Genomic DNA, 25,684 nt, shown 5'->3' with positions numbered 1-25,684 from the left:
TTAGGGATCACATTTCAACATGAGATTCCCAGTTTGGACACACATCCTAACCTTATCACCTGTCTTTACGTGTATGGTCTTATGCATTGCCTCCCAGTAGGGTGGTGTTTCCGGGGACAGAAGGGAACATCAGCCCTGAAAGGCAGCCTTATATACCTGAACTAAGTAGGGTTAAGCATTTCTCAATCAGGTTGCAGAAATAACTGAAGGAAACTCTTTCTCACAGCAGCAAACTGTGGGGCTTAGTGTCTCTCAGTGGATCTGAAAGAAACATCAGTTTTCTTCCTTCTCTTCCCCACTTCACTCTGTCCCTCTCACCAAATCCCTGGGAATCAGCAGGGGAGCCAAGTGCTCTGGGAATTAACGTGCACCGTCAGCCACCGGCCCCTGGCTGGTGAGGGCAGCTGGGAGGGCTGGGCTGGCTGCTGGGGAGGCAGGGACCCTGGAGGCCAAGCACTGAACTGGCCCCTCAGGGGACTCGTTTTTGCCTGATTCACACTATTCACCATCTGCCACCACAAGGCCCCCAGAAATTATTTTGGAGAACTGCCACATTCTCCTGCAGCACAGATCAAGAAACCTGTCCTGACTTAAAGGGACGCTACCTACCTAATGCTTGGCAGATCTCTTCCTCCTCTCTGTCCCTGGAACCTGTCCTCGCTGAGCCTTCCTTACCTCTCTCCACGACATCTGTCCTCTTTCACCTGGGAAATACCCAAACCTTCCTCCTCCCTGCTGAGAGTCCTGAAAGCCTACTCTCTGGATGTTAAACTCCCACCCAGAGATGCTGACAAGGTCCCTGTCATGTAAATATACCACCTAATGCCAGGCAACCTGGTACTGAACTGAATCAAAGCTGTCAGTGATCATAAGGAAGATCATGAAACTTCACTAAGAAAGAGACTACACTGTCCATAAACTATGACCCAGTGTTTTCCTCAACCATTTATTGTAAAACATATCCCATTTTCAGAGACATGAGAAAAAGAAAGATTTGCCTTTTGGGAACTAAGAAATATGATAATTGCATTAACTATTAAGACTAATGTGAGCAGGCCTTTCACATACACAATCTCATTTATTTCTATCTTCACAACTGTACCAAGGAATATATTTATTTTTCGATTTTCAAATATAGAAGCCGAGAACTCCTCATCCCTCTCAAAGAGGCAGGCTAATGCTTCAGTTTGCATTTTCAAGAAGCTTGGCACTACTCTTAATGACAAAAGCCATATTTGTCAGTCCCTCTACCCTGGACCAGGGTGCATGGCATTGGGCAAGTTACTTAACCTTTTTGAGCTTCATAGTTCTAATCTAAAAATATGGTTGATAACAGCCATCCCTTCCAGGTGTTGTGACAAGTGCACCAATTTATCTAGAGCATTTAGTAAAATGTGTGGCTCATGTTAAGGACTTCATGTCTAAAACACCAAAAGCAGTAGCAACAAAAGCCAAAATTGACAAATGGGATCTAATTAAACTAAAGAGCTTCTGCACAGCAAAAGAAACTACCATCAGAGTGAACAGGCAACCTACAGAATGGGAGAAAAATTTTGCAATCTACTCATCTGACAAAGGGCTAATATCCAGAATCTGCAAAGAACTCAAACAAATTTACAAGACAAAAACTAACAACCCCATCAAAAAGTGGGCGAAGGATATGAACAGACACTTCTCAAAAGAAGACATTTATGCAGCCAACAGACACATGAAAAAATGCTCATGATCACTGGCCATCAGAGAAATGCAAATCAAAACCACAATGAGATACCATCTCACACCAGTTAGAATGGCGATCATTAAAAAGTCAGGAAACAACAGGTGCTGGAGAGGATGTGGAGAAATAGGAACACGTTTACATTGTTGGTGGGACTGTAAACTAGTTCAACCATTGTGGAAGACAGTGTGGCAGTTCCTCAAGGATCTAGAACTAGAAATACCACTTGACCCAGCCATCCCATTACTGGGTACATATCCAAAGGATTATAAATCATGCTGCTATAAAGACATGTGCACATGTATGCTTATTGCAGCACTATTCACAATAGCAAAGACTTAGAACCAACCCAAATGTCCATCAATGATAGACTGGATTAAGAAAATGTGGCACATATACACCATGGAATACTATGCAGCCATAAAAAAGGATGAGTTCATGTCCTTTGCAGGGACATGGATAAAGCTGGAAACCATCATTCTCAGCAAACTATTGCAAGGACAAAAAACCAAACACCGCATGTTCTCACTCATAGGTGTGAACTGAACAATGAGAACATTTGGACACAGGAAGGGGAACATCACACACCGGGGCCTGTTGTGGGGTGGGGGGAGCGGGGAGGGATAGCATTAGGAGATATACCTAATGTAAATGACCAGTTAATGGGTGCAGCACACCAACATGGCACACGTATACATATGTAACAAACCTGCACGTTGTGCACATGTACCCTAGAACTTAAAGTATAATAAAAAAATAAAAAATTAAATGTTTTTAATGCTCTTAAAGAAAAAGGATGCAATAATAAATGACAAGTAGAAAAACAAACGTTCATAAACATACTTTATGTTACGTAAAGTATGTTCGTAAACATACTTTATGTAAATTCTTTCATTTAATCTCATTATAGGGTTTATAGTCTACTGTGATAAAGAAAAAAAAAACAACAACTTAGGACCTATCTTATTCCACTCTGTCTTTTGAACTGTAAGACACTGGAGGGCAGAGATGGGGTTTGGGTCCCTAATATGCCCCGATGCCCAGCAGAGCTCCTGGCACAGAACAGATAGGCTGGCTGCCAGCATCTCCTGAGGCCAAAGACCAGTCCAGACTTCAGGCATGACTTCCTGGGCCTGGGGAGGGACAGGGGTGTGCGCCCATGGGCAGGTGCTGGGGGCCGGCCACAGGTTCCTAAGGGAGACTACAGTCATACCTGATAGGGTCTGACACGCAGAACATGCCCACTTCACACGGCAGCAAGAGCCTGACCACGAGAGGCCTCACCTTCAAACTGGGATCCAGAGCAAAACCAAGTCCACCCCAGTGACTGCTCCTGTTCAGAGCCTGCAGCCCTGCCCCATAGCCTGGGAGCCTGCCTTCAGCCTGCAGCAAGAGCTGGGCATGCTGCCTTCCTGTGGCCTCCGCTTCTGTCCTTGGTGCAGCTGTTGTTTTTAATGTGTGGGGTGAGGAAGAGGAAAGGGCTCTGGACTGGAGTAGATCTGTGGTGATAAAGGACTGGATTTGTCTGGAGGCCTAACTTCTCCACACTCATTCTTGTAGTTACCTAAGTCCACAGAGTGCCCTGGCTTTACAGAAGCCAGTTTCCATCTGCACCTGTAGTTCAAGGAGCCAGTCACTAGATGGAGACGCAGTCCAAGTCATGGCCAAATGTTTCTCACATCTGGGAGTTTGAGAGCAGAGGGAGGAACCAGGGTTTGGAAGAAGTTGATTAAGACAATCACTTAAATCCCACAGATTTTGATCTGTAGGAGCAAGGCCCGTCCCCCATCCGTCACACCAAGGTGGTAGGGCTCTTTCTGAAGAGGGGAGGTGAGACATCACCTTGCACCCACCCCTCACTCCTCACAAACATCACTTCTCAAAAAGCCACAGAAACAGGAAAAACCACTAAATAGCATTATCCCCAGGTATGATCTTTGGCCCTTCTGCCCCCCCCCCAATTTTAAGAATTATAAAGGTTAGTTTAAAGATGGAAAGAAATTATCTCCCTGAAGGGCTGGGCCATGCACAGATCAGATTTCTAGCAAGTGCAAAACAGCACCGGTCACCTTGTTAAGGAGATGAGTGAACAGGCCAGGACAACCACCACCTCATGCCTGGCAGGCCTCTTCTTTGAACCAGAGCCTGCAATGTCATCTGCATGCATGTCCTTGGTCCTTGAAGAACACAGCCACAGAGCCACCATGACCCCCTGATGCTCCAGGGTCACTCACCTGGAAAAGGAAGAGCTTTTGAGGCTGGACTTTCGACGCAGGCCGTGTTAGTGAGGGTCTGAGATAAGGCAGTGGCCACAGGGCAGAGAGACCAGCCCTGGCCTGATGACCGACTCTCCAGAAAGCAGACACAGGTGGTACTGGTGCCTGCTGGCCTCTGTTGGGCTCCCAGCATCCTGACTGCTCAATATAGTTATTGGTTTAATCCGGACACTAGGCTGACAGCAGTGATCTACAGGGGATGAGGATGCCATCTTCACTGCCTAGCAGTCCTTAGAATGGGAGTGGGAAAGAGCCCACTGAACTTTAGAGATCTAGTGTTGTGGGTGTGAATTCTCTGTGGGGTCTGGCCGTTTTGTAGTGGACTTTTTTTTTTTTTTTTTTAGACAGAGTCTTGCTCTGTCGCCCAGGCTGGAGTGCAATGGCACAATCTCGGCTCTGCAAACTCTGCCTCCTGGGTTCAAGCAATTCTCCTGACTCAGCCTCCCAAGTAGCTGGGATTACAGGCATGTGCCAGCATGCCCAGCTAAGTTTTGTATTTTTAGTAGAGACAGGGTTTCACCATGTTGGTCAGGGTGGTCTTGATCTCCTGACCTCATGATCCACCCGCCTCGGCCTCCCAAAGTGCTGGGATTATAGGCATGAGCCACCACGCCTGGCCTGTAGCAGACTTTTTATTTCAGAGTTGGTCCCAGAGCCTGGACTCTGTTCACTCACACACTGTGATGTGGCACTGTCAGATCCGCTGGAGCACTTTCAATATAACATTGCGCTAAGCAAGTGTCCCCTTTCCTGTGGGCAGACATCCTTAAGTGCCTGTCTGCTATGAGCCAGGCTCTGGTGTTTAGCACCAGAGTGAGTTGAATGGTGGCCCCCAGAATGTCTGTCCACTGAGAACCCATGAATGAGGCCTTATTTGGAAAAGGGTTTTTGCAAATGTAATTAAGAAGGGTCTGGAGATGAGATCATCCTGGATTACCCAAGTGGCCCTAAATCCAATGACAAGTGTCATTATAAGAAAAGGAGAAGACACGGGCACAGAGAAGAAGACCACATCAAGACAGAGGCAGAGCCTGCAGTGAAGCCTCTAAAAGCCAGGAAGCCCAGGGTGGCGGGCAGCCACTAGGAGCCAGGAGAGAGGCATGTAAGGGAGCAGCCGTCGGAACCTCCAGAAGAAACTGACCCTGTGGGACCTTGATCTACTTTAGACTTCTGGCCTGCAGAATTGCGGACGAGTAAACTGACATTCCTTAAAGCCACTCAGGTTCTCAGGTTGTGGGATTTGCTGTGGCAGCCCCAGGGAGCTAATGGAGCCTGGTGCCACGATCACTTCACACAGCCTTCTCCACAGGGAGTCATCCTGAGGTGCGGTGTCCACTATGGCCAGCACACTGCCTGACCAAATGTAATGGCAGTACATGCTTGCTGAGTAAATACACGGAGCTCACTCTACCCATGGTGTAACTGAGAGTTATGCAGGGTGAAGTAATTTGGGGAAAGTCACACAGGTGAGATATTGGAGACCAATACATGAACACAAGTTGTCTGACACTGGCTTTTTTCCAGAAGATGGCATTACGTCTCCTAATCACAAACAGTTGATCGTTTAGGTAATATGAAATTAGACATGGTCTGGCCTACTAAAAACTGATGAGGCTGTTGTGTGTGGACATCTTGTGAGTTCATGCATGCACCCGTGAGCTAATGCTCCTCTCCTCTTTCAGGACCTCCTGCAGAGCCCCTGTCCATCTCCTTGTGCCTAAGCTACCACTCCTTCCATAGTTCCAGGAGTACTTGGCTTATAAGGATGCCACAGGAAGACAGGAGGCCTCTTACACTGGATGTGAAGCTATGTCATGGCACTGGCCAGTTTTGTTCATCTTGGACTCACCAATGGAACTGGCAGATGGCAGGTGTGTTAAACAATGTGACTTAAAATAAAGGGCAAATTCCTAGGTGATGATGTAATTCTAGGTCCCTGGTGTGTGGCATGAAGTGGACAGGTTACTACAGTCAAACCTTCATTGATGACAGACCCTATCTGACTACTGTGTTGTGGTACTATGCTCAGTCTTCCTGAATACTGTGTTACAGCACTGTGCTCTGTTTTCCTGCAGCACCACGCTATGTGCTAGGCTTGGTTTTTCTACAGCAACATGTTGTGGTACTGTGCTTAGTCTTCCTGCACCTGTGCTAGGATACTGTGCTCAGTCTTCCTGTGCACTGTGCAGTGGCACTGTGTTCAGTCTTCCTCCACACCCTGCTGTGGTACTGTGCTTAGTCTTCCTGTGCACCATGCTGTACTATTGCACTGAATTTTTTGTACCTGTGCTATGGTACTGTGCTCAGTCTCTCCAGGGTCCTCTCAGTCCCACTATATGAGGCTTCACTGGCCTCGCAGGTTAGAATCTGAGAAGTGATTCTACCCTAAGACTTGGTTAGAGCAGGAGCCACTTTTATTAAGTCAGACTCTCAGAGAGCAGAATAAGTGACAGGCTGGTTGCCCATTCTTCAGGCTTCTGCTGACATCCACAATCTCCCTGAAATAAATAGGGCACTACCAAATGGTGAAACAAGCACCCAGCGTTAGACTCTATCTAATGGTGCATGTTCTCAGACTGAGTCTTGGTTAGAACATTTACATTTGTGAAACAAAAAGAGGCAGCGTGTGTGTGTGTAGAAGGGCTGAAATGTGGCATGGAGTAGGGGTGCATATGCCAGTTAGCTGCAGAAAGATGCACTTCAGAAGGGAGATCCAAACCCCATCCAGAGACCCGCGAGGACCCTTCCTGACAGTCTGCTCCCAGCAGAGCTGATTGCTTTTGGAGCCCTCAGGAGCAGTGGCAGGACACACAGCAAATCTAAACTCCCTTCTTAGCCATCTAATTTCCAGTGCTGCCCCCAGCCAGTTCATCAAAGGAATTACTTTTGAGCAGATTTAATAAAACTAGCACTTTCTCTCTTTCTCCTCGGGGAAATTCATTCATAAAAGACAAAAGCATTTTGTGATAAAGAGATGGTGACTGTATTGGTTTCCCCCCACAGCCAAGGCTTCATGGGATCCAGTGGGGTTTCCCTGGGACTGTAGGGTATGAACTGCTGGGATATGTAAGTCAAACTCTAAGAAATAAGAAATACAGTACAGTAGGACAAGAAATGTGAGGGAAGCGCACCAAGACATTTGTCATACATGAAGCAAGCAGGACCTAAAGAGAAATAGAGACAATTGGCTACTGTATTGAGCAGATATAATCAACACACATTTTCCACAGTTTAGATAACTTTTTGTGCTATCATATAAGAGATACGGAGACTAGGAAATTCTGAAAATATTATTAGAGGTGTTTTCTGTCTAGATTCCTTTCTGGTCTACTGAATTAGACACAATGTAATCATTTTATTGACTATACTATAAAAGTGTATTTGAATTGTGGCATAAAAAATAATTTAAGGGCCAAAGAACAGTTACCAAAATATCCACTTATATTATTAACCTGTGAGAGAAATGATTCATACAAAACACAAAAATGTGTTTACCTTTGAACATATAAGGTCTGAGGAGGTGAGAAACGACAGTCAATGATTTATAGATGCACATATTTTTGACATGATTTTACAAGTGGAGAAAGGGAAAAGATGGCTCCTGAGAGTGGCTAGAGAGGAGCTGGGTGATAAACCAGGAAACGAGAGAGCAGACCACAGCTACAGGAGACACACCATTTCTGGGCTCACTGAGCAACAGTTCCTATGGCCCACAGCCGATCCTGGGCAGGTGGGCTGGAAACAGAGGATCCCATGTGTCCTGGGATGCACAGCTGGTCCGGGGCCATGCCCGGCTCTCACACACTGCAGGGCGTCGCCTGCTTCCTCTTGTCAGTGGGGAGCAGGACATTTGGAGCTACCCCACAGGAGAGAGAAGATCCTGGAAAGACCCTGCCGTGGGAGGCTCTGAGTGGAGGTGGGAGGGTGACACTCTCTGGACAGCTAGTGCTGCACCACAGACTGCTCCCAAAGACACTTGCAGCATAAGTGCAAAACTCATACGTCACTCAAAGTTGGGCCCCTATCTTGCAGCCTCCCCAGCCCCCACTGGTTAGACAAGGCATCCCACTCACAAAGCTGACTCCCGTTACATTTCTCCCGGAGACAGATCTAATTAGCGACTGAGACCTGTAGAAGCCCCCGACTTCCCACCCATGTTGCTGTGGAAGCAACATGCTGTGCTAGCCCTATCTCATTTTCTGCATTCTAATGCTTTGACATTGAGCCTTGCTGACGTTGGAGGGACTGCCCCTCCCAGGGCTAACCCATTCCAGGAGATACTAAACCACTCACCTGTGAGTGCACTTTTCTTGTTGATTACCCAATCAGAGCTCACATCCCCATGACCTCCTCTGCGGGCTTTCACACTGAGAGCCACTGTCCACCTCTTCTGATCATCAGGGCCAGGTTCCAGACACAGGGGCAGTTCCTGTGCTCACAGTCTGCTGAAATCACTCCAAGTAGCCAATCCTAAGCCTGCCTCACCCCTTCTTCCCGTGGAAGCCACCATGAGGCCTTTTGCTCATATTTTACTTCAGCTTCTTCTGCCTCCTGACCCAGGCCAGCGTGCCCCTGTGTGTTCCTCAATAGAACACCCTCTTCTCTTGGGATATCTGAGTATAACCAACTCTCTTTGAACAATGATGATCATCTCATGATCTGTTGACCTTACCATACCCAATAATAAAACCCACATTTTCAAACCCTTGCCCTTGGGAGGGTCACAAGTAATAGCACTGAACTAATAATGGTCAGGGATCCCTGCGAGGCTCTGTGCTCAAGCCACACACACATTCACTATTTGACCCTCTCAGCAACAATTCTACAGCACAGATAACACTATTATGCCAATTTCAGTATTCAGAAATAGAGGATTAAAGAGGATAAGTAACTTGTCAATAGTCGCAAATGATACTAGTCAGATGTGGAATTTACAACCTAATTATATTATATTATATTATATTATATTATATTATATTATATTATATTATAATAGGTTCACACATTTTTGTGTCTTAATATTACATCCCACAGGGGATTCTTATATCCTGGCAGTGACCCTTTTAAAATACACCTATTCATGTCACAAGTCCCTCTCTACAGCTTGCTATTCTTTTAAAAACTTTGCAAATAACAAGCCAACATTTTCAAAGACATCCCAATTTGACACAGACCTTCTGCTCACTGCAAGTTAGAGTTAAATTCTGCAGGTAGGAAATTTACAGCCTCACACTGAATAATTCACATATGCAATCTGTCAAACTGCTAATTATTCCTTCAAAGAAAAACAATCAGATATTTGTATCATAATATTTTACCTCATCTAGGCTAAACTGCCAAGGTGTCAGAGTGATTAGGAACCTACTTCTCTGGCTGTCAAATGAGGCTGGGGAAATTTACATATGTATAAAGGAGGGAAAATGTATGCATTCCTATATCAGGAAATTATGAGTTAATTCAACCAATGTGGAGCTCAGGGAGTTAAGCATTATCTGCTCTTTGCTCTTTAGGCACAGTGGATACTGTGATGAAAACGTCTCTGCGGTACTCACAGTTTCATGCAGGAAATAAGTATGGCAATAATAATAACAGTGTAATAAGGAGAAAAGGAGAGAGCCATCTGTCTTAGCCCACAAGGCTTTCTACAGTGATAAGCCTTGAGCTCAGCACTGTCAGGCCATGGCCAAATTTGGAAGCTTGGAAATGACACTCCAAGCACAGGAAAAGGCACATGCAAAGACATGGAAGTGAGGGAGAACTTTATGTTGTTCTGCAGATGTCAAAAATGTCCCACAGGGCTGGAGCCCTGCATGTAGGTCTGGGAGCAGCAACAGCGGACAGCTGTTAAGAGACCAGATCACAGAAGTGCAGGTAAAGACCTATGTTTGTTGTTGTTATTGTTTTAGTCCATTAAATTTCTTTCCATATTTACCACAGAGGAAGTGGCGACATGCAGGTTGGAGCAACAGTCTTGGGGGCGACTCTTTGCACCAAATGGAGTGATGGAAAGGTATTGGAAATGGGGTGGATTCATATCTTAGTAAGTCTGGTTGGCTCTATTGACTTGCTTAGATCCTTGGGATAGTTATCTCTAAAGAAGCAATGTGATATCATCCAAAAAAAAGCAATGTTTATTTTTGAAGCTGCCTGAAATACTTTTTGGAAAGCGGGACAACATGGATAACTTCCATGGACTGGAGCCGTCTTTTATCATGACTGTACCAAGGAAGCATTTAGAACAAAATATCCACAGGTGCAGGTGTCAAAGACTCATTAGTAAAAACTCTCCAGTGATGAATATGTAAGATGAGAAATGTGTGGGTGTGCATACGCACTCATACTAACTTACTCACTCGCTCTTCCTTCCTGCATTGCTGTTCTGTTTGCCACTCCCACATCACAAGGTTCTATATCTGTGGCCATAGAGACAGGGGAAACTTACCCTGTCATTCTGATGTCTGTTTTGTACTGGGAAGTGCTCTTGGGTTTGATTTTGTTACAATGTCAAGGTCTTTAATTAGGAATTATAATTTGCTTCTGAAGTATCACCGAAGGTTGGTATTTTAAAGTTAGGAATTTCTGTATTTGAAGACTGACTTTGGGTAGGAAGTCCTCTTGGCCACAAATATTCTGTATTATGTTAGCATCTGACCAATTTCATGCAGACATCTTGCCTGCCTCTCTCTCTCAGATATATTCCTTCACCATTCTACATTTCAGTCTTTTTTACAGTTGAACTAGTAAATGTCAAGGGTTTGCTATCTCACTAATATATTGATAGTAATAATTACAAGCATTGTTGTTGAAATTATAGATTGTGTGTGAAAATCTAAGTTTCTATAGAAACCATAGATGCTTAACAGATGGATAGAGTCCTAGAGATTGTATATTTAAATCATCTATCACCTTTTTTTTTTTCCTTCGACTTTTAAGTTCCAGGGTACATGTGCAGTGTATGCAGGTTTGTTACATAGGTAAACGTGTGCCATGGTGGTTTGCTGCTCCAATCAACCCATCACCTAGGTATTAAACCCAGGCTCCATTAGCTCTTCTTCCTGATGCTCTCCCTTCCCCCACCCCCACTGACAGGCCCCGTGTGTGTTGTTCGCGCCCATGTGTTCATGTGTTCTCATCATTCAGCTCCCATTTATAAGTGAGAACATTCGGAAATAACTTCCTTTTGAAAAAGGAAAAGTGAAGCCCAAAAATGAGGACGAAAGTGAATTGCCGGCCGGGTGCGGTGGCTGCTGTCTGTAATCCCAGCACTTTGGGAGGCCGAGGTGGGCAGATCACCTGGGGTCCGGAGTTCGAGACTAGCCTGGCCAACATGGTGAAACTAAAAATACAAAAATTTAATTGGGCGTAGTGGTGGGCACCTGTAATCTCAGCTACTCAGGAAGCTGAGACAGGAGAATCGCTTGAACCCAGGAGGTAGAGGTTGCAGTGAACCGAGATCGTGCCATTGCACTCCAGCCTGGGCAAGAAGAGCCAAACTCCGTCTCAAAAAAAAATAAAAATAAAAATAAAAAAGTGACTTGCCCAAGGTAATGTGGCTGCTACATGTCAGATCCATTGACCCTAAACCAGAATCTGAATCAAAGACCAGGGCTCTCACAATCTTCCATGCTGCATTCCCTTTCTAGGGCTTCTGTTTGCTACAATTTTATGGCCCATTAATAAGCAGAAATTTATATTCAGCAATGGATATACAATTAATTGAGTAACATAGTATAAATATTGCCCAGGGAAGTATTTATAGGACAATATTTTAGAAGCTTTCATATCTATAGTTATCTAACTCTGCCAGGGCAAAGCCGATTGTTCTGACAGACCTGGCTAGGCTTACCTAGAACTGTGAAAATGGAAAGTTTAGTAACTTAAGGAGATTTCCAAATGTAAATACTGCAGTGTTTTAAATTGCTTTAAAGGTTGAGAAGATAGAATCGATGCCCTTCAGGGACTCAGCCAGTCATCATACGGATTGATGTAGAGATATTCTCTACTAGCATGCATGACGTCCACTCTGAGTGTGCGATTCCCGTCTGAGCAGACCTTTCCACGTTGCGGTCCCAACACACCTTAGGTAAAACATTCATCCTCCTGTTGCCATCCTGTCCTGCAGCAAAACCTGCCCTCAGTCTCCTCCTGTGCTGCCAACCTTCATGAGTCATCATCCAGCCAATTCCATGGCCAAACCCAGAAATCTTCATTGACTTTTTCCCTTCCCTTACACATAGGCCCCTGCAATAGAATGAGTCCTAACTGTCACCTTTTCTTCATCTTTTAAAGCTCTGCTATCTCTCCATCTATCAGGGATTATTACCATTGGTCTTCTTTTTTCCATTCATCCTCTGCACAACTGACAGATTGCGTTTTCTAAGATGAACTGTCATCACATCAGTGCCCAGGTTAAGTCCTTGCACAATGCCCTGTAGCACTGGGGGCAACATTTCAAATCTTCGCTTCTCATCCCAGTGCTTCTATGACCTTGTCTCTAACAGACTTCAGCTGTTGCTGTTCCCCAACCAACATGCAGGACTCTAGCCCTCTGGGACATTTTTGACATCTTTACCTACGTTGTGGACATTACAAACTGGAAACCTTTCTGTACATACAAAACTAAAATCATTCATTGAATGATTAGTTTTTTGTTTGGTGTTTGATTTTTACTTGAGTAAAATAGTCAAATTATCGTGAATTAGTGCTTGTAAGCTGGACCTCTGCTGTCCAAACTCATTAATGGTAGACCCTTTCATTTCTTGAATAAGAAATTGGCACATATAAACAATCTCTGAAAATATTTGCTTAATATGTCCATGGGCCTCATTGAGCTGTGTCTCTTCTTCACTTGGGAGATTTTTCACATCTGATGTTTCTGAGAGTTTTATGTTCCTGGAGCCATCAGGAAAGGGGCTCACCCATGAGAAAATGAAGTTTAAACCAGAATTTGAATTTGGATTTTTATGAGTATGGCAGAATATTGGAATTCCCATATTTTCCACTTCTTATTGGTTACAGTAAGCAAGAAGTTCACAGAAAACTGCATGTTCTCACTTGCAAATGGGAGCTAAACATTGGGTACTTAGAGACATAAAGATGGCACCAGTAGACACTGGGGACTGCTGGAGCAGGAGGGCAATGCAGCGACTCGGGGAAAGGAAGGGGAAAAACAAACTGTTGGGTACTATGCTCAGAGTTCATGAGCTCACTATGAGATCACTTGTACCCCAAACCTCAGCATCACACAGTACACCCAGGTATCAAACCTGCACATGTATTCTTCTGAATCTAAAAATAAAAGTTGGAAAAAAAACAGAAACGGGAGATGAATAATATTATGAGATATCTTTTATTATGCAGTGAAAGCATGAGTAAACACACTTCTTTTCTACAGAATCTGGCCACCATCTAGATGACATGTATTAAAGCTACATGGCCAAATTCATACTATGAAATTTCCCTCTATTTCAACATCTCCAGGGAAATCACTAATATTGGACTTGCACAAATTATTGCATTATCTCCCATATTTATTCCCAATAACTTTAAAGACAATTATTCTGCAAGTATACAGACAATTCCTGATAAGAACATTCCTAAGTTCACTGACACATGATTGTAGGGTGATTTCTGGAAGCATCCTACAGGCAAGGGTGTGGATTCACTGTCGTGCCACTGAGTTACACTGGATGGTGAAACTCTCAACACAAGTTTCTTAACCTCATTTACTCTCCTGTATTATCTCTAAGGTTTTAGGTTCTCCCCTATACTGACTTCAGTAAACTATCATACCTAAAGGCATCCAATTAAAAATGAAATAAAATTAAAATGTCATGACGTTTTAGTAACTTTTAAGTAAGTTAAAGTATACAGATAATATAGTTTTAGGTTTCTTTTTATTTCCTGAATGATAACATCTCTCATGAGCTATGGCACTGCAATAGCCATTTACTAGTTCATGCATATCCACTAAGATTTAACATGTATTTATCAAGTATTTATATAACACTAATGACATCACTTAAAAGAGTTGAATTGGCCAGGCGCGGGGGCTCACACATCTAATCCCAGCATTTTGGGAGGTTGAGGAGGGTGGATCACCTGAGGTCAGGAGTTCAAGACCAGCCTGGGCAACATGGTGAAACCTTGTCTCTACTAAAAATACAAAAAGTTAGCTGTGCGTGGTGGCGAACACCTGTAATCCCAGCTACTCAGGAGGCTGAGGCAGGAGAATCGCTTGAACCCAGGAGGTGGAGGTTGAAGTGAGCCGAGATCACGCCATTGCACTGCAGTCTGGGCAATAAGAGCAAAACTCCATCTTAAAAAAAAAAAAAGAGTTGAATTTACAACATTCTCCTCCTAGGAGTTATTTTCTATCAAGCATAATATAAACAATTGCTTTGGTCATGATTTCCCATAAAAATGGTACTCCATGAAAAATGTCTGCAAAAATTATTACACATTATAAGAAATGTGTGGACAAGGGCATCAAGTAGGATGAATGATTAGAAGAAATGCAAACCATGCTAAGTACATTTCTACTGCAGGGCCTCCCTAAGTGTGTCCCACAGAGCCTCTGTCCTCCTGGAAGGTCTGAGGGAAAAAGCTCCACGTCCAAAGCATTTTAGGAAATCTGCTATATCTGGCGATTTGTTATATGCACTATAACAGTTAAGCTCTGAGTCATGAAACTTCCAAAAGAAAGACTTGCTCAGTACTGTTTAAGTGAAAATTTTATATCCACACTTAAAACACTGAATCCCTACCTTAAATTCCACCAATCCATTTAATTTCTCCACTATGAAATTGTTTCTTTTTGCTTGCCTACAGTACTTTGAGCTGACTGTTCTGTTTATTGCTTTTTCCTGATTCTCTTACTTTAAAAAAAAAAAAAAGTAATGTGTAAACATCTTAGGCTGTTTCAGCAAATGCTAGCTCTCAAAACATGGCCAAAAGCCTAAGTGGAATTCATCTCTGCAAACAGGGAACAGTCAGGCCTCTTTCTTACTTTGGTTACTTGAGTCTGGAGCACGAAGGCCACTTGCTCTGGAATCCCTCCTGGGCCAGAACAGACAGCTTCGCTTGTATGCATTATGTCTCATAATTCAGACAGAAAAAAATTCCAGTCCACACTCCTCTGGAATCCAAATAAGACCAAATATTTCAATTTTCTGTCCTTGCAGTGGAGTCCAATCTTGAAAAAGGTATTCCTTCTAGCTCTTCTCCTGACACCATCTGAGTCTGTTCTTTGCATCCCATCAAGTCACTCATGTTAACCCACTATAGTGTTGACCAGCTTTCACCAAGAGGCAGAAAACTTGAGACAGGGCAACAGCTCTGCCTCGGGGGTCAGAGAGAGGATGGAGAGGGACAAACTATGAGTGGCTTGACTCACTGTGAACCTGAAATACGGGGAAACTAACTAGAGATTTTGGAGAGTTTTCCTGAATGCCGGATCCACAAAAATGAACAATAAAAGAGTGAATAATCGGCTTTTTATGCAAACAGCCTTTGAAGCTGCACTGAAGCAATTTTCTTAGTAATATGGGAAGAAAAAATAATCAAACCAATACTCCTTATGCTCACAAAATAGAATCAGAGGAGTTAACAAAGACTTATTTATTTGAGAACCTGACTGACTGATTTGTGCTCAGTGATCCATAATCACCCCCTCCCACCGCTAAACATTATTACACAGCACTTGAGGTTTATAAAACGGCTTTCCACCATGCTGGGGGCTACCAAGCAGCAGCTGGCACATCCTGATAAACAAATGATGGATCTGGAATCAGTCACTAATCAGATGTGATGGGCCCCCACGAGGCAGACAGTACATGCAATTAAAACCTCAGCACTGCTGATGATCTGCTGCATGACTGCTAGAATTTCCTATACTCCATGCCCCTCCACCATACCACCAGACGTTCCCCACAGCTCTAGAACACCATAGTCATTTTCATAGTTTACATTTAGCATCCAAAGAAACATATTTGTTCATCTACAACTCTCTTGAAAATAGCTTCCTAGGTTTTCTCTACCACTCATGGAAGAACAGTCACTCGTCTCAGACAGGCTCTCCTCGGGTGGAAAGTGAGGTGCAAAGTGAGAGCCAAGTAAAGGCCCTCCTGCTCCGGAAGCCTGGTCAGCCCGCGGGCCAGGGTTGTCCATGAGGCGAGATAGACATGCCCCAGCACCCATTTCCTGGAAACAGACCTTACTGCCTGGGCCCTCGCCACAGCTTTGACTTTAGGAAGACATGATTTGATCCTAGAAATCATTCATTTGGGAAAACAGCTGCAACAAAAACTTAGCTTGGAACCACCAGATCTTCTTTGAATGCTTCTAACTTTAGGCTCTAGAGACATGGGACGTCACGATTTGAAACATGTGGTTCTCACCCCTAACGAGTTCATGTCAAAGACCCCGTTTGTGAAGTGGCTTTATTTCTGCACGCAGCTCTTTCCTCTCTGGCCATTTTCAAATATTACAAATTCCCACTTGCATGGATCCAACATACATAGTCCTCAGCCTTCTAACCATGGGTACCACATGAGAGATCTCTGGCAACAGACAAAGAAAACCTCTTTTTTTTTTGGCTCTTGTTTGAAGGTGGTTATCCTCCAGCCAGATCTTGTCCAGGTGAAACCTCCCCTAGGTTTCTCAGCAATTATTATGTTGGTTTCTCTCTGCTTTAATCATGAGAATGTGAAACATCATTCAGTTCAAACAAGAAATTTTGGAGGGATAAAAGACATTTCTTAACAAACGAAGCTTTGGTTGTCCTCAAATTTGATGGCATTAGAGCATGTTTTAAACGAGCATATAAATTAAATGACGTCACATATTGTAAGTTATCCCCATTGCTGCAGAAGTACCATGGTATCAATTAGACCTCAGGGGACACACAGGCCAAATTTAAATTCTGCCTTTCATTCTTATATTGGTGCTGCCATAATAAAATATCACAGACTGGGTAGCTTAAATAACAGAAATTTATTTCTCACAGTTCTGGGGGCTGGAAATTTCCAGATGCAGATCCAGGTGGGTTCTTGTCTGGTGCGGGCTCTTGTCCTGGCTTACAGACAGCTGCCTTCTCACTGTGTCCTCACATCACAAAAAAGACAGGGAGGGCTCTGGGGTCTCTTTATCTTCTTACATAAAGGCCCCACTCCTATCAGAGAAGGGCCCTACTATTGGGAAATCATTTACACTTTATCACCTCCCTCACAGGCCCTATTTCTAAATTCTGTCACACTGGGGATTAAAGCTTCAATATACAAATTTTAGGAGGACACAATTCAGTTCCTAGCACATCTTAACAGTTGTGTGACTTTGGGCAACTTATATATCACCTCTCAGCCTTGTTTTCTGATTTGTAAAATGTACATTATATTGATTTCATAGTGTTACTGTAAGGCTTAAATGATTTAATATAAGTAAAAAAGCTCCTGGAAAATCCTGGAAACTTTTAGGTCCTAAAAAATAAATTGTAGCTATTACTATGTCCCTTGTAACCTTATGAGGATGTTGGTTAATCCTTCCCTCAAAACAATGCTTGTACGGAGCCACGTTCTACTCCAAGGGCATCGTCTACTCAAGCGCTGTAGGATGCTCTGCAGCCTGTCCCAGAGACACAGGCCCTCCTGTGCTAGCCCTGGGAGAACTCTAGCTGTGAGCACTCACATCCTCAGCACGGCAGCCTCCTGGCTCCCATCCTCCACTGACAAGATCCCAAGAGATCGGAGTCTGCTTCAATCCTACTGTCTCCTGACCCCACTCTGTCAACATCTGTACTCCCCTAAAAGTCCAATTAGTTATTCCTAAGGAAATGAAAAAGTGCACCAATCTGCTGGAAAAAAAGTAAGAGATAATAGATAAGTCTCATTATGTGTTTAACAGAATATTGTTCAAGAATCTCAAGTGAGAAATGTCTCACATCCATAGAGCGTTTTGCCTTTTATGGTTGTGTGCTCCCAGCATGTACTTACGTTACTGAGGTTATAAGCCCTGCCTCTGCCTCCTAATTCACACAAGCTAGCATTAGATGGGGGGATAGGGAAGACAGCCTTCAGGATCTTCAGTCCTCTGTCCACCTAGCTAGAGTGAACTCAATACTTGGGCCAGACCAGTCCATTTGGGACTTGCACATCTGGACTGGATAGCATTGACTTCCCTTCGAATTGCTTCCACTGAGCTGCATGTGACACTATCCCATCAATGTACAGGGAAGAAAGTTATAGGCAGATGTTTGAACTTTATGTTTGTATTTTCTGTAAGGATTTGAAAAAATTTTTCATTATATCATAAGGACTAATGGAAAAATTTCTCTCAGGTCTCAAAATAAGAAATAAATATGCTCCTCCTAGGCAACACATCTTTATTTTTATTATCAGCATCGTGGATTGTGCGATCGATTAGATTTCCACCCCCTCGGCTACTGGAAAATTCAAAATGAAATTTGTATTCCATCTCTGGTAAGTAAGTATTTGGAAAGCATTTGGAGGCATAACCTTGCCATTCAATATATCTTTTTTCCTTCTTCCTCTCAAATCTCATAACTTTAAAATTTTTCCCTCACAAAATGCAAGTGATTCCCTGGAGACTGTGAATCCAGCAAGTGCCATGACTGATCAGACGGCCTGAGTCCATGTCCAGAACTCTCCCCATGACCTCCCCCGGCCTTCAGGGATTCCAAGGCAAAACTCAAAGTGAAAGATCCCTCTTCTGTTTTAAGCTAATAAGGGGGGACCCAAAAGTCCTTCACATGTTCTGGGGACACTTACACTATTGCCTGACACAGTAGGCACATCATCGAGGTGACTTGTTATTGGTTTCCTTGCATTTAATACCAGGTTTTGCAAAAGATAGACACAATTTTCAGCAATTACTCTAAGAATGTCTAAATTTAATTAAGTTCTATTCCTCAAGCCAATATCCAAAATGTTTGCATGGTTCATTGAGTCTCACAGTGCTCTGGTTATTTAAATATTCCCTCATTGAATATCACAGTTGCAATTCTTAATTTAAAGTCTGCACATCTCTATGGAATATGTTTAATAAAAATGTTTGAAAAGAACTGGGTCATTTTGGTTAAGGTTCTCAACTCACTTCAATAGTTGCCACATATGATCATCTGTAAAGTCAATTTTTAATGTCACACAAATCAAATAAGTTAAACTTCAAAGACTAAATTTCAAGCATTTAGTGACTATATACTTCAGTAATTTGTTGTGCACACATTCTCATGATTTTTGACATTTTGTTCAAGGGTAGGAAAAAGGTGGTGTCAAACTCTGATCTAATTGTGACACATCAAGTGAGGATGCTCTCTGAGAAGAATATATGATACAACTTACTAAAGAAACCAAACCAATCTACATATATCTACAACTAAACAGTGGTTTGGTTTCTTTTGTAATGTATCTATATTCTTTGCATACAAAAAACCTAAAAGATGTTTTCTAGGCCTCAAGAAAGATTTTTTATGAATCCATGCACACCTAGGTATAGATTTTATTTATGTATTTATTTATTTATTTATTGAGATGGAGTCTTGCTCTGTTGCCCAGGCTGGAGTGCAGTGGGGAGATCTCAGCTCATTGAAACCTCCGCCTCTGGAGTTTAAGCAATTCTCCTGCCTCAGCCTCTGGAGTAGCTGGGATTACCGGCACCTGCCACATGCCTCACTAATTTTCATAGTTTTTTTTTTTTTTTTTTTCAGAGACAGAGTTTCACCATGTTGGCCAGACTGGTTTTGAACTCGCTACCTCAAGTGATCTGCCCACTTCTGCCTCCCAAAGTACTGGGATTACAGGCCTGAGCCACCATGCCCAGTCCACACTTAAGTATAGATTTTAAATATCATTTCACTATAAGTCACAGACCAAAAATTTAAGTGTAAAAATATTAATGCAAACCATCAGCCTACACATTTATCTCTTAGTTCATGTTAGTAGAAAAAAATTCAATTTGGTTTTACAAATATGAATACAATTATTGATTGAATGTATCTGCCTAAAATATTCTATCCAAATTAAATTTGATGACGTGATGCCATATGGAATAATCTGAGAACAGCAACACAGACTTCTGTCTGAACTCAGAATGAAAACAAATTAACTAGCAAACTCCCTTTCTCTGGCTTCTATTCATTATCATTTGCAAATTATGATTTAATGCCTAGGAATCAATAACCAGAAAATTGTATTTTCTTCTAAAGCAATTTAATTTATCATTGTTTGTTTTTATAAGAAATTTAGTCATGATACCATGACTTTTTGTTTCATACAATTAAAAAAATGGTCGTTATAACAAATTCGAAAAATATATAAAGAAGAAGCAAAAGGTTCAAAGAGAGATAGCTAATGCCAATAGTTTATAATTTCCTTCCAGTATCAATCAATCCATCAATCATACATTTTACTTATAAATTAAATTGCTTTAACACAATGCTGCCAAACCCTAAAGTGCACGTGGACGCAACACAAGTTGCCACACCACTTTTTCAGTAATTCTCCACTGAGCCCCTTCTGTAATTTTCCATTTCTTCATAGGCTCCAAGTTTCTTTTTTGTTCTTCCTTTTTGTTCCCTCTCTGTCCTCCTTTTAAAAACCTCAGCCACCTTGGTCTTAGTTGAAGTTGAGCTCAGTTTATACTGGATTGTCTCCCTTACTGCAGCTGTCTGAATACAATCCGCCTTGCCCTCTTTAACAAGTGTTCAGTCCTGATTCTCTTTAAAAATTACTGACCCTGGTCATCCCAGACCCCACCATGCATGTAAGAAAATTTGCACCCAAGCCCACATGTGTCACTAGCTTAAATACTGAGAAAGAAAAGAAACTTCATCTGAGGAATGTGAGCCCCCTTTAATTATCAGGACTAATTACATCAGTCACCTCTCATTCCTCCTTGAACTAAATAATTACTGCTTGAAGCCACTTGCTAGGTGGGCTCTGGACTAACTGATGTCCAGTAGCCATAAAATGCCATACGCTGGACACTATGTCCTCTACCCTATAGTTCAACAATGAATAGCCAATCACTGACCAATGTTACCGCTATAAACCAGTGAGAATTCTAGGCAAACAACTTCGTATCAGGGCACTCTGTCCCCATTTGCCTTTAAGAACCTGTCTGTAACAAAGGAGCGCTCCCCAAGGCAACTTGGAATTGTGTCCTAGGCTGCTGTGTTCAACCTTGACCCAAATACACTCTCTATATTAATTTTTCCTCAGCTTCTATCTTTAGGTTGACAATATCTCCCCCATCCTGGCCTCCACCACCACCACACACAGTTTAGATTAACAACTGTATGCAGAGGGTGGCTCCAGGTCTTCTGACTCACAAGCATTTACAGCCAAATTTCCTGTCTCCATGTGAGATCACGACTCCAATCCTTGGGGCCTCCAGCCAGTCCCAAACACCCAGAATCACATGGCATTGCCTGTCTGATATTACTCTGGGATTTGCTTCTTACTTGATTTCTAGCACCTGGGGAATTTTATTTTTTCCAAACTAAGCTAGATATTTTAAAGGCAAATATATTCAGCATTTACTCGGCATTTCGTGTTTGCAGTAGGAAGGATTCATGAACCTCAGCTCCATCTGCCACGTGACCAGAAACCCTATTTTCTACTGATAATTCAGCATATAATACAGACTGACACTCAGTAGGACTAACATATCTGTGGAATAATCCCCACTTGCTCATTCACTTGTTGCATGAATATATATTTACATAACTGGAGTCCTACTTTGATAGTTTTGTATCTTGTTTCCAGCATGGACTTCTTAATGTATGATGAAAGCTCTCTGCCTAGATTCATTTTCCATATAATTGAACTATTTGATTCCCACAGAGTCCCCTGGAAATGAATTAGCCACTGGGGATAATGAATAGAGGACAAGAGAACATGCCAATGAACTGCATCAGGTCAACCTTGAAGTTTGCCTCAAGGCCCACATAACCCACACGGTGATATTCAGCTAACCAGAACAGCCCTGCGCACAGATCAGAGAGGATTGTGGTGGAAAATAGAAGGGCTCCTTTACTCCCAAGTCTACCCATCAGCCTAGAAACCAGTAGAATCATTATCACTGCTGGTTTTGCTCAGCCAATACGCTTCCCATGGTATGAGATCAACTTTATGACTTCTGGATGTGATGATCCACAAGCCACCTCTGAAATTAACAGCTAAGCTGATGATCCTGCAAAACTTTATCTGCTTTGGTTGCTTTTAGTTCCTTTTTTCTAGTTGATCTTGAAACCTATATAGCTAAAAGTCATGAGCTAAACCATATATAACTAAATTCCCACTGCCTGACTTATAGATAGAATCTATAAGTTACGATGGTAAGTTGCTTACGTTGTTTTTCAGGAACTTGGGTTCAACTCTTGTCTGGTTCAAGCCATCTGAGACCACTGACCCTCCAACTGGACAGGGTTGATTCCCTGCAGCAATGTTCAATGAGTGATCTTCTAACATTAGAGGGACAAAAATATCACTCTCAGATGATGTTAATGATGCCATTTTGTGAAGATGTATCCCATAAAGAGCCATGAAGTTTGACTACATTTGCATGGACCAGTGATTACCTCATTTTTCCTCACTCCCAATCACCTTTCCTAATGCCTTGGACCACCTTGCTCCTCTATCTCATAAATATCTGTAAGACCCCATCTTCAGGGAGGTGGATTTGAGAGGTGTTCTCCCACTTCCTTGTTTGGCTGCTTTGTGAATAAAATCTTTTCTCTACTGCAAAACGTGTTATCTCAGTGATTGGCTTATTGTGCAAGGGGCAGAACATGCTGGCTCATTATCACTTCCACATTCATCTTTCTGGCCTGGATCCCATCTCTGAATTCCAAACTCCAAATCTCTACTTGAAGAAGTTACTCAGACTTCTAATAGACTTATCAACTTATCACAGACAAAACTGAACTCTGCATCTCCCTCCACTACCTCCTGTTACGCCCACATTCTTCTCTGTGTCAATAAACATCAATCCCATTCATTTAGTTGCTGACACTAAACTCCTTGCAGTTAACCTGGAAACCTTCCTTTCTCTCATGCCCAAATGCAATGCATCAGCACGTCTTATTAGCCTAACCTTCATAGTATCCTTTGATCTTTAGCCCTTACTCTGGTCATTTTGACTTCTGGACTTTTCACATTTCCAACTCAGGATGTACAGGGCTTATAGCTGCAATTCTGGAAGTGTACTTCTCCAGAGAAGACTTTTAGACTGTGATCTCCTTGGAGCAGGGTTGATTTCTGATCCATACTTTTAACCTTAGAGCCTAGTGAAGTGCCTGGAGGTACTTGGCAAATGACCAAAGAAAGCTAAATGACAACTGGACAGAGCACATTGCCAAGAAGTGAATATAGCTTGACAAAGTCTTGGCAATGTAGAATTTTACCTGAATGTTGTTAAACACAGTTGATGAGAGGCTGTTGGCTTGGACCAGCCTCCTGCACTAGGCCCCAGCAGACCAGACCAGACCAGCATAGACAGACTTGTGCTAAGTGCCATGGAACCAAACAGAAGTTTGAAATGGGTCAGTTTTCCTAAAAAACAGGAGATTTCAGTCAACCTGGTTCAGCACAATAAGGAAGTTCCCTCTGTTTTAACCCTGTAAGGAAAGTAACTTTCAAATGACCAATACACTTTTTGTTCCCTGTTTCTGCTTCCTTAAGTCCTTTCTGCCTATAAAGCCAACCTCCTCTGATCAGCTCATAGGAACCTCATTCTATTTTCTCAGAAAATAGAGAATAGAATTCTCTATTTCTCAGAAAATAGAATGAGGTTCTATTTCTCAGCAAATTCTGTTTCTCAGAAAATAGAATGAGGTGATGCTCAATTCTAGAATAGCAAATAAAAGCCAATTAGATCTTTAAACAAAATTTCTTATAATTTTGTCTTTTGATGTGGTAAAGGAATATCCCACTCTTTTGTATCCCTAAAAACAGCTTACAGCAAAGACTCACCCCTCTCATATGACTTAGATGTGTGGATGCCCCCTTGTTCCCTGTGAAAAAGACAAAGACCTTGCAAATTCCCATTTTTCTGCCTCATAAATAATTCGCTGAACTGCTTTGTCCCCACTGATCAACTGAACAAAATGCTTGTTAACCTTCCTCCAGGGACCCCTCAGCCTGAGCAGCCGATGCCCCTCCTGAGAACAGGCTGGCCTCAGGGAAAATATTATCTGATGATGCTACTTTTTCATCTCAATTCCCCATGCCTGGTTCTTTCTAGCCTTGTTGACTCCTGTCTGTGAAAGAAAGAAACTCTTTTTGCCTAAGTTCTGGAGTTGCTTAAAGATCTTCTGTTCTTCCATTTGCAATAGTCTTTTATTATTGTAAAAATCCTTTTGAATAAAAGTCTCTTCTTGCTAAGTTTGGGTTTATGTTTTTATTTTGCAGTTGATCACCTTGTTGACAGAACTGAATGCTTCTTATCACTGCCAGAGTCAGGAACTCTTCTCATTGTAGCTAAAACATGGCCAATGAGCCTTTGCCCTCCCACCTCCAGTACCTGGAAATTGTTGCTTCCTTAGTGTCTGTTTCACTGGGGGTAGCCCTCAGTATGAGGAGTGTCTCCTTACACTGAGTGAAACTCTGCCACCTGTATATTCTACCCATGTGCGCCCTATCATGCTATGCAGAATAAATCTACTTCCTTTTCCACAAAATAAGCACTCAAGTATCGTAATATTTCTCCCCTGAAGTCCCTACATGTTCTCCAGGTTAATAAATATGTTTGTTACAGCATTCCTGAATTCTAGTGTTCAGAGAGCATGGAATAGTCCTTTTTACAGTTGCTTGAGAAAAAATAAAAAATTCAAATTACTGACAGTCTAAAACACAGGGTTTAACATTTCAAAAAACAAAATCCGCATCAAAATAATGAGAATGACTTCAAAAAGCAATGAGAAATTTACAAAAGAAGATAGCCACCACCATAAGCCCTTAGGAGAAGAGCAAGTGGCTGGAGATGGGCACCCTCAACTTGGAGCCACAGGGAGCTTCTGGAGGTGTTTTGTCACTTCTTCAGCCAAAGCCAAAGAAGAGTGATTACCACCTTAGATGCAGACAAGCATGTGGCACTGTATTGGGCTTGCTAAAACAGTCATGTCTGGGTGGAGGCTGGGTAATTAACAAACTTTCCAGAAGGTATGAACAACTGAATAGAAAGAAATAGTGTGGCACTATTCACAATAGCAAAGACTTGGAACCAACCCAAATGTCCATCAATGATAGACTGGATTAAGAAAATGTGGCACATATACACCATGGAATACTATGCAGCCATAAAAAAGGATGAGTTCATGTCCTTTGCAGGGACATGGATGAAGCTGGAAATCATCATTCTCAGCAAACTATCGCAAGGACAAAAAACCAAACACCACATGTTCTCACTCATAGGTGGGAATTGAACAATGAGAACACTTGGACACAGGAAGGGGAACATCACACACCAGGGCCTGTCGTGGGGTGAGGGGAGGGGGGAGGGATAGCATTAGGAGACATACCTAATGTAAATGACAAGTTAATGGGTGCAGCACACCAACATGGCACAAGTATACATATGTAACAAACTTGCACATTGTGCACATGTACCCTAGAACTTAAAGTATAATAATAATAAAAAAGAGAAAAACTGAAAGAGTAGCGTTAAATAAAACTAG

General features: G+C 42.5%; 1 protein-coding gene and 1 long non-coding RNA gene across 5 annotated transcripts in view; one reads left to right on the top strand and one right to left on the bottom strand.

Annotated features, from left to right (window-relative positions):
* The window catches only part of LOC129144557 (uncharacterized), a 77,269-nt gene extending 64,634 nt beyond the window's left edge, over nucleotides 1-12,635 (top strand). Inside the window, exons 3-5 of the long non-coding RNA XR_008548982.2 lie at nucleotides 5,676-5,864; nucleotides 9,504-9,864; nucleotides 11,922-12,635. This is a non-coding gene — a long non-coding RNA (uncharacterized LOC129144557). The remainder of the gene's footprint in view (nucleotides 1-5,675; nucleotides 5,865-9,503; nucleotides 9,865-11,921) is intronic.
* The window catches only part of VWC2 (von Willebrand factor C domain containing 2), a 148,421-nt gene that overhangs the window by 67,548 nt on the left and 55,189 nt on the right, over nucleotides 1-25,684 (bottom strand). The window contains exon 4 of one of the 4 annotated variants that reach the window (XM_054687528.2): nucleotides 14,113-14,311. The exons of the other annotated variants lie outside the window; for them this stretch is intronic. Within the exon in view, the coding sequence (XP_054543503.1) occupies nucleotides 14,205-14,311 (107 nt within the window). The 3' untranslated portion in view covers nucleotides 14,113-14,204. Of the gene's footprint in view, nucleotides 1-14,112; nucleotides 14,312-25,684 lie in introns of those variants that run through there. 4 annotated transcript variants of the gene reach the window in all.

The sequence above is a fragment of the Pan troglodytes genome, chromosome 6 (genome assembly GCF_028858775.2).
Source record: "Pan troglodytes isolate AG18354 chromosome 6, NHGRI_mPanTro3-v2.0_pri, whole genome shotgun sequence".
In the NCBI taxonomy this organism is placed as follows: Eukaryota; Metazoa; Chordata; class Mammalia; order Primates; family Hominidae; genus Pan; species Pan troglodytes.
This window is presented reverse-complemented; position numbering and strand designations above follow the sequence as displayed.